We start from the raw sequence: 9,930 nt of genomic DNA on the forward strand, positions 1-9,930 counted from the left end.
TCACAAATGCCGTTCTTTTGTCCAAACCCCAATTATGGTAAAAAGCCCAATTACCCAATTTTAATTATTTTTAGTCCAACATCATGATTACGTCGTCTTAAATAAGCATAATAATAACTTAAGTACGAGACATCAATTTAAAAAGGAGAACATAGCTTACATTGATTATTTATCGCGTAGTGTTACACGGACAGAGCTTCGACTTTAAAACCCGTAAAATAACCTTTACATAACCCAAACTAATCTAATATAAAACTACCCTATAGTATAATATATATATATATATATATATATATATATATATATATATATATATATATATATATATATATATATATATATATTATTTTTGGTGTATTAAAACTCGGCAGAAAACGTTGATATTTATAGGACATTTCTGAAATTTCAAACTCCGCGAGTTGCGGCACTTTTACCCTTCAAACTCCGCGAGTCGCGGAGTTTGAATTTCCAGCTCACATGATTTTGGATCTTTGCTTGTCGACGTTATTAAATAATAATATAATATATAAATAATTTTAAGAATTATTTAAATATTATATTTTATTTATGTGCATAGTTGACTTGTAATTTTTGCACCGTTGCGTCGCGCATTGAGAGTAGACTCATGTCCCGGTTCCGAATTTTCGAACGTCCTTTCGTATAATTTAATATCTTGTACTTTGTGTTCCGCAACTTGTACTTTTGTCATTTTTAGACGTTTCTTATCAATAAATTGAACCACTTGGATTGTATCTTGTACATTTGAGCTTTTTGGACGTTTACGTCTTTAAATCGTCGTTTTCGCATTTTGTGTTCGCACTTATTTAATATAAACGATTACAACTTAAAATAGGACAATTACAACTAAATAATTTACATATTGGGTGGATATTGCTACAAAATATATGTTCATTTGGAGCACTATCAGTCGTCCGTTCTTAGATAAGTTTGTGATTGTGTTCATAGACGACATACTAGTGTATTCAAAGACAGAGAGTGAACATGCTGAACACCTGAGACAGGTTTTGAATTTGCTGAAACGTGAGCAGCTATTTGCAAAATTTTCAAAATGTGAATTTTGGTTACGTGAAGTGCAGTTTTTGGGTCATGTGATTTGTGCTGAAGGTATAAAGGTTGATCCGATAAAGATAGAAGCGATAATGAATTGGAATTCTCCGAAGACTCCGACTGAGATTAAGAGTTTTCTGGAGTTGGCTGGTTATTATCGCAGGTTTATCAAAGATTTTTTTAAAATAGCGGGTCTGTTGACTAAGTTGACTCGTAAAGATGTAGCCTTTCGATGGACTGATGAACAGAAAAAAGCTTTTCAGATTTTGAAACAGCTACTGTGTCAGGCACCAGTGTTAGCTTTACCAGAAGGTTCAGACGACTTCGTGGTATACTGTGATGCGTCATTTGCTGGGTTGGGTTGTGTCTTAATGCAGAGAGATAAAGTAATCACCTACGCCTCGCGACAGTTGAAAGTTCATGAGAAGAATTATCCAGTGCATGATCTTGAAATGGCAGCAGTAGTGTTTACTTTGAAACTGTGGAGACACTATTTGTATGGAACCCGTTGTGTTATTTGTACAGATCATAAGAGTTTGCAATATATCTTCTCACAGAAAGAATTGAATATGCGTCAGAGACGGTGGCAAGAGTTGATTAAGGATTATGATTGTGAAATTAAATATCATCCGGGTAAGGCAAATGTGGTTGCAGATGCGCTAAGTCATAAAAAGTCAAGTGAAAATGTGAAATTCCTTCATTTGAATATAACTCCAGATTTGATTAACAGCTTAAGAACCGTTCAGGCCTGTGCTTTGGAGGACGAACATATTAAATCTGAACAAATGATCAAACAAAAAGTGAACTTAATTGATGACTCACGTGGACTAAAGACTTTAAACAATCGTGTTTGGGTGCCTAAGCTTGGAGATTTGAGGGATTTAATTATAACAGAAGCTCACAAATCCAGATTGACAGTACATCCGGGTAGTAATAAGATGTATCAAGATTTGAAAACAGTGTATTGGTGGTCGACAATGAAAACAGATATCGCTCGATATGTCGAAAAGTGTCATATTTGTGCTCAAGTGAAGGCAGAACACCAGAAACCTTATGGTTCATTACGTCAGTTACAGATTCCAGAGTGGAAATGGGAACATATAACGATGGATTTTGTGACCAAACTACCAAGAACTCAGAAACGACACGATATGATTTGGGTAATAGTGGATCGTCTAACTAAAAGTGCTCATTTTCTTGCTACTCATGAGACAGCTTCGTTAAGTGAGTTAGCCGATTTGTATGTGAAAGAAATAGTTAGTCGACATGGTGTGCCGTTATCGATCGTTTCAGACAGAGATTCCAGATTTGTGTCAAACTTTTGGAATAGTCTTCAACAGAATCTGGGTACACGTGTGAATTTAAGTACAGCTTATCATCCTTAGACAGACGGTCAGAGTGAAAGAACGATACAGACTTTGGAGGATATGTTAAGGGCTTGTGTGTTAGAATACAGTGGTTCGTGGGATATACATTTACCGTTGGTCGAATTCACGTATAATAATTCATATCATTAGAGTATAGGGATGCCGCCCTATGAAATGTTGTACGGTCGTCGTTGCAGAACTCCGACTTGTTGGTTAGAAGCCGGGGAGAAACAGTTTGCAGGTCCCGAAATTGTTCAAATGACAGCTGAAAAAGTTGCAATTGCGAGAGAAAAGTTGAAAGCCGCTAGAGATAGGCAGAAAATGTATGCTGATCCGCGTAGACGTCCGGTAACCTTTCATGTGGGTGAACGAGTGTATCTAAAAGTTTCGCCGTGGAAAGGGGTTATCAGATTCGGTAAACGTGGTAAGTTAGCACCAAGATTTATTGGTCCATTTCAGATCAGTGAAGTGTTGAATGATCAGACTGTGGTGTTAGATCTTCCGCCAGAGTTAGCCGGTATTCATAATACATTTAACGTGTGTTATCTTCGTAAGTGTAAAGTCGATGATGAAACGCAACTCCTTCCTTTAGAAGATTTAACGGTCGATTTGAATAAGAAATTGGTGGAAGAGCCGGTCCGTGTAGTTGACCGAAAGGTGACTAAGTTGAGAAATAAAGAGATACCGATGGTATTGATCGAGTGGAAACACAGTTTGGGTTCCAATATTACGTGGGAAACGAAAGAGTTGATGAGAAATCGCTACCCTCATTTGTTTGACCAAGACCAGATTTCGAGGACGGAATCTCCTTAAGGGGGTGGATTTGTAACAGACTGAAACCCAGGCTAGTTGTAAATGGACTAGTTTTTCCCTTAGGGTTTGTGCTTAGTCTTAAGTGCTTTTTATTTTAATTATTTTATTAGTGTTTTATTACAATTGTGTTGTGACCAGTTTGTGACAAGGGTCCCAGAACAGGTTTGTTTATTTCAATTGGACCTCGTTTGGGATACCTAATCTTGTGCGAAAGATATCAGATAACAGGTAAATACCCGTGTGTTGTACAGTGTGGGAATTAAACTCAATTAAGTGACTAGTGTACTTCTTTTTCTTCCCATTTCTAGAAAATTCACTAAAACACCGTACCTTCATCCCTCCCACCTAACCAAACCCTAATCCTTAAACATTGATCTTGAGCTCAAATTGGTGTTAGAATCGTGTTTGTTATCGTTTACTGAGTCTATCAAGGTAAGTAACATGTGTTTTTGTGTTTAATTCGTTGTTAAATTCATGGTTTTGTGTGAGTTTTGTAAAAAGCTTGAATTTGTGTCAAGACAAGTGATTTAAGTGTTGTTATGGTCAAATTGTTGTGGGTTTTGAGTCTATAACAAGTAGTGAACAAGTTGTGGTCGATTTTGGTGTTTAAAACGAGCTCTAGATCGAGATTTGAGGATTTCATCGTGAAGTCCGTAGCCTTTGTTCAGTTTCTGAGGAAGATGAACACAGTCGGTCGACAGTCGACCGACTGATGGTGAACCGACCGATTGTTGAGTGAACCGACCGACTGAGATTTACCTTCGGCCGATTGATGTAATACCAAGTGAATCGACCGACTGGTAAGGTCAGTCGACCAGTTGTGTCGACAGTCGATCGACTGTCAGTGTCAGTCGACCGACTGTGTGTCCAGGGCAGAATGTTTTACCAAAGTGCCTTTTTCTAGCCGTTATGCTGCCCGTTTGTATTTTGGTGTTCAGGATGTAAATTTTGAAAGTGCACAAGTGTTAAGCATGAAAATTTTAGCGGACGCATTTTTTTTACTAATTTGCTATAATTCGCTGTCAGTGTGTCTAATCTTGATGGGAACACTATTCTAACTTGGTTTTTGCTGTTCTCAGGAGATAAGGACAAGGAGGAAGCTCAGAAATAATAACTGAGCAGTTGCTGGTAATTGGTGAGTGGGTCTATCTACGGATAGAGTTTAAGTAGCATATCATGCTACTGTGGTCGACTCTTTTACCATGCATAGTGTAGAAATTGCCATGATAGAATAATATCATTTGCCTGATGTTGTATATGAATTATGTGTACACTATGTGAATGGCACCAGTCAGGCCTAGGGAGACTGGAGACTCGAAACCGTGCCTAGGAGAGGTTAGAGTCCATATGAGGTCAACCGTGCCTAGGGGAGGCTGGGTCCATAGGCTACTGATTGTGGAGTATAGTGTGAACGATGCATCCCCTGCATATGGATAACTATACTGTGAATTGAGTAGCAGGGACTATCGGTAGACTCAGGCCCGATCAGCTGAGAGTCGTGTGCTCGTACAAGCCACCGATCCTCGTATTGTCTTATTGTATGCTAGTTGGTAGTCAGCAAGTGTTGTTGTTAGTATATAGCTTGTGTGTGGCTTAAGCTATATCTGTTAGGTAGATTCCATCATGTATTCATCATGTATTTCCTTTGGTTTGTTGGTTGAGTTTTGTGTTGTTCGGTTTAAAGGTTCGGTTATAGATAGTTGATTTGTAGTTTTCTAGGTGCGAGTCTTGTTTTTTGTAACTCTTTTGTGTTGACGTTTTCTTTTTGAAAACTACTTCGTTTCTATGAAAGTTTTCGTTTTTTAAAAATATTAATAAAGAGAGGGAGTTAACTAAAATAACCGATAATTAAGATTAATTTTCTACATGTATACAGCAAGCAATACAAGTTAAAATTAACTAGCTAGGGTGTTTTGTTACAAAACATGATGTTTCGGATTGAGAAATTTCTGAACCTGAGGCCACATGCTAATTAATTAGCTCGCAATTGGTGCACCTCTATTGATGCTATCCATATGTGTGGTTTCATAAACAGGTAAACCACTTGAATAAAAACCCAGATCACAATTTGTTAACTCAAAAAGATCAGAACTTGAATCACTATCTCCATCATCCTCCTTAATAAACCTCTTAAAATCATTAATATCTTCCTTTAGAATATACTTATCAGGATGATGTCCTTGTTTATAATCAAAAATATTTACTTTCTCCACACTCATGTGTTTATTGTCAATATTGTTGAGGTTTCCATTGATGGGTATTTTAGTAATCTGACTTGGCGGAGGTTTAGAATATGAATAGCTTTTGGTGTCTCTATAGCTTGAGGTCTTTGTAGGTGTGTGTGCTATCATGTGATAATGTGGTGGTGTTCTAAAGCCTGAACTTGTAGAGTTTGAAAATTGAGATCTTGAATCACTTAAAATGGTGGGGTTTGTATTGTTGAAGGAGTTGTTTGCACTTGTAAAATGGCTAATGCTACTTCTTCTCTTCCTTCTCCAACTACTAGGACTCTCATCTTGATCCTTTGTTGACTTTGATTTTGACTTTGACTTCTTTGAAGATGTTTGATTGAAGAGAGAATTCAAGAAATGAGCCAACTTTCCCCCTGGTGAGCTTGGTTGTTTTGACTTCTTGATCTCTTTTTTGATCATTATGGGATTATCTACAAAAATGGCTTGTAGAGGATTTGAATTTTCTCTATGGCTTGGCATGTCAAGACTCATTCTTCCAAAAGGCCTCATGGAATACTTTTGTGTATTGTTACCTAAAATTCTAGCTTTGCCACCGGCAGCTTTTTGGTTGCCAATGAAGAAGTTTTCATTGGCTCCCGAAAAATAACGAGCTGCCTCAAACACATCAAGCTCGTCCAAACTATTCCTTGTGGGTTGTGATGAATGTGGTAAGATGTTGGACATCCTCGGGTTGAATAAAATGAACACTTAATTTACTAAGAGAGTGTATGAAAGCCTAATATTGTTACAAATCTTGGTTATGAGTTCCAAGTTATGATATTAGCTTCTCGATCTTTTGATAAAAAGATATGATATGGTGTATGTATCTTAAGTTGGAAATGAATGAAAAGCATATAAAAGAAGTGGAGAAGAGTATTCTCATGGAATGATTAAGGATAGTGGTAGATGGTAGATAAGTGTGCGTGAAGTTTGCCTTTTATAGTAGAAGTAGTAAGTAGTAGCCATCGATGTGCATGTTTTGCAAGATATGTAGTTCTTTTTTTTTATTATTTATTAAACATATAAACTAATAGTTATTATTATTATTATTATTATTATTATTATTATTATTATTATTATTATTATTATTATTATTATTATTATTATTATTATTATTATTATTATTATTATAAACTTAAAAGATTTAAAACTTACAAAAAATTTGTGGGAAGCCTAGAGACAATCTGGGCCCCCACACCTCTAGCAATAGCAAAACATATCCTAGTAAAAATATGAGCAGCAGCACCGGCACCAATATCTTGCGCCATCGAACACTTCTGAACCCGCTTTAGCAAAGAAACAGCCTCCTTCTCTAATTCCCCAAGGGAAGAAAATGAGAAAGGAATGAAACCATAACCAATCGCCTGACAGCTAGATTCGTACTTGACCCGCTTCCGACGAGCCGCATCAACCACAGCACGTCCAGGGACAAAGTCAGAAAGCGCAGACTGTGTCAAAGGAGAAGACCCTGTCAAGTCAACACAAACATCGCGACCACAATCCCAGGAATAAAGTAACACATCTGCAGGTCTTAGGGCCTGTCGTTCCCTCCAGAGAACCCAATGTCAACCTCCTTTCTCGCTGAAATCCCAGATCGATAACAAACATCAACAAGGGAATCCCGAACAATATTATGTCGATGCTTAATACCCACCATACCAGTACAAGACACCGCGTGATCCCCGAAAATATCCCCAGTAAAAACCCTTGAACATGCAGAGCATGCCGTCGAGATAGAGAACAATGAAACACCCAACCGGTAGCACAACACACATCGGTAAGTCTTTGCGTTCATCGTCCGACCCAACCCCAAAATAGGGACTGCCCTTAGCCAAGCAGAGGTGTGATCACCCTGCTATGATTTCCATAAGGCCAATTGTCGGGGAGATAACGAAAAAGTGGATTTTGCAGAAGCGGTAACCTTTGTGAAATAAACATCTGCCAATTTCTTCATGAGTATTGGGGCAGCGACCTCACTCGGATTACCTAAAATATCAAACCCAACCGTTTTATTAAACAGACCCAATGCATCTTCAAAAGCACGACCAAGACCAACAATACCCGCATGACGTAGGAGCTTGGTCTGCAACCCAGCAGACTGTAATCGAGAAGCCACAAAAGCATAATGACGAACATCTCTCGCAGAATAAACACCAAGCCCTCCAAATGCAAATGGCAAGGTGGCAAGCCGCCACTGCCAATCACCAAACCCAGGCCCTGAAGCAGTAACAATACGCTCCAAGGAAGATCGAAGGGCTCCATCGAAAGCGCGTTGAGCAGCCTCAAATATACTAGGAGGACAAGTACGCAAGGTAAAGTAGAGTTTAGAAACTCCCGTACATGCCCTAAGCAACAACAACTCACACTGAGGATCATCAAGCTTAGCAACCTTATCCATAAGCGCAATGGACTTGGTCACCCTTTACATCACCAGTTCACTACTAAAACTAGGATCGGAACTTGCGGGGGCCCCAAGCAACTTAACACCATTTAAAGGTCGAGCAATATTAGGAGGAAAGACACCTACTTGCCTGCTGCGAGGGTCCTCCGTAGGCCAGAAAATTTCTGTTTTTTCAACGTTGAGATGTAGCCCAAAACGAGGCCCATCCTCCATAATCAAATGCAAAACCTTCCCCACCACCAAAGTGTCCCCAATAATAGTGCCATCATCCAAATACCACGCCTGAAGACAAACCTCAAAATTATCTCTGATTTTAGAAACCAAGGGTTGTAAGACCAAAGCAAAAAGTAGCGGACCAAGGGGATCACCCTGTTGCACCCCCTGCGAAGACCATAAGGTGTGGTTCCCATAATACAATCTGGCTGGATTAGAGTAGCAAAATTCAACCCACCGAGAAATTCTCGGACAAAGGCGGCGAACTTCACGCAACATGACCGTACGATCAACTAGATTGAATGCATTTTGAAAATCAATTAATAACATAGAGAGGCCAACATCAGAGCCACGATCCTCAATCAACCGATTCACAGCATGAAGAATTGCCTCACCACCTGAAGAAACACCAACACCAAATTGAAGACCACCGAAGTAACTTCCCAAAGACTGGCCAACCATAGCAGCGCCAACCTTCGAAACAAGACGTCGCCAAACAGTACCCACATGTAACAGACTGAAACCCGGGTTGGTTGTAAGTTGCCTATTTTGCCCTTAGGGTTTGTGCTTAGTCTTAAGTGCTTTTATATTAATTATTTAATTAGTGTTTTATTATATTTGTGTTGTGTCCAGTTTGTGACAAGGGTCCCAGAACAGGTTTGTTTATTTTTTTAGACCTCGTTTGGGTTACCTAATCATGTGCGAAAGATATCAGATAACTGGTAAATACCCGTGTGTGATGGGGTATTGTGTTTAACACAAATACATAAGCTTTGACCTGCTTATTTTGTGATGTTTCCAGAAAATTCATTCTTCACTCCCGTACCTAACTTCCACCTCTTCAAACCCTAATCCTTAAACATTGATCTTGATATCAAATTGGTGTTAGAATCGTGTTTGTTATCGTTTACTGAGTCTATCAAGGTAAGTAACATGTGTTTTTGTGTTTAATTCGTTGTTAAATTCATGGTTTTGGGTGAGTTTTGTAAAAAGCTTGAATTTGTGTCAAACCAAGTGATTTAAGTGTTGTTATGGTCAAATTGTTATGGGTTTTGAGTCTATAATAAGTAGTGAACAAGTTGTGGTCGATTTAGGAGTTTAAAACGAGCTCTAGATCGATATTTGAGGATTTCATCATGAAGTCCGTAGCCTTTGTTCAGTTTCTGAGGAAGATGAACACAATCGGCCGACTGTCGGTCGACAGTCGACCGACTGAGGGTGAACCGACCAACTGGCGAGTGAACCGACCGACTGAGTTTGACTTTCGACCGATTGTGGAAATACCAAATAAGTCGACCGATTGGGAAAGTCAGTCGACTGGTTGTGTCTACAGTCGACCGACTGTCTATGTCAGTCGACCGATTGATGAGACAGTTGACCGACTGTGTGTCCAGGGCAGAATGTTTTACCAAAGTGCCTTTTTCTAGCCGTTATGCTGCCCGTTTGTATTTTGGTGTTCAGGATGTAAATTTTGAAAGTGCACAAGTGTTAAGCATGAAAATTTTAGCGGACGCATTTTTTTACTAATTTGCTATAATTCGCTGTCAGTGTGTCTAATCTTGATGAGAACACTATTCTAACTTGGTTTTTGCTGTTCTCAGGAGATAAAGACAAGGAGGAAGCTCAGAAATAATAACTGAGCAGTTGCTGGTAATTGGTGAGTGGGTCTATCTACGGATAGAGTTTAAGTAGCGTATCATGCTACTGTGGTTGACTCTTTTACCATGCATAGTGTAGGAATTGTTATGATAGAATAATATAGTTTGCCTGATGTTGTATGTGAATTATGTGTACACTGTGTGAATGGCACCAGTCGGGCCTAGGGAGACTGGGGACT

General features: G+C 38.9%; 1 protein-coding gene across 1 annotated transcript; it reads right to left on the reverse strand.

Annotated features, from left to right (window-relative positions):
* Positions 1 to 5,076: 5,076 nt before the first annotated feature.
* Positions 5,077 to 6,374, reverse strand: LOC139841472 (protein BIG GRAIN 1-like E). Its single transcript, XM_071831690.1, has one exon. It carries the CDS (start codon positions 6,161 to 6,163, stop codon positions 5,225 to 5,227), a length of 939 nt encoding a protein of 312 aa, XP_071687791.1. The 5' UTR covers positions 6,164 to 6,374; the 3' UTR covers positions 5,077 to 5,224.
* Between the last annotated feature and the right edge of the window lie 3,556 nt (positions 6,375 to 9,930).

The sequence above is a fragment of the Rutidosis leptorrhynchoides genome, chromosome 4 (assembly GCF_046630445.1).
Source record: "Rutidosis leptorrhynchoides isolate AG116_Rl617_1_P2 chromosome 4, CSIRO_AGI_Rlap_v1, whole genome shotgun sequence".
Classification (NCBI taxonomy): Eukaryota; Viridiplantae; Streptophyta; class Magnoliopsida; order Asterales; family Asteraceae; genus Rutidosis; species Rutidosis leptorrhynchoides.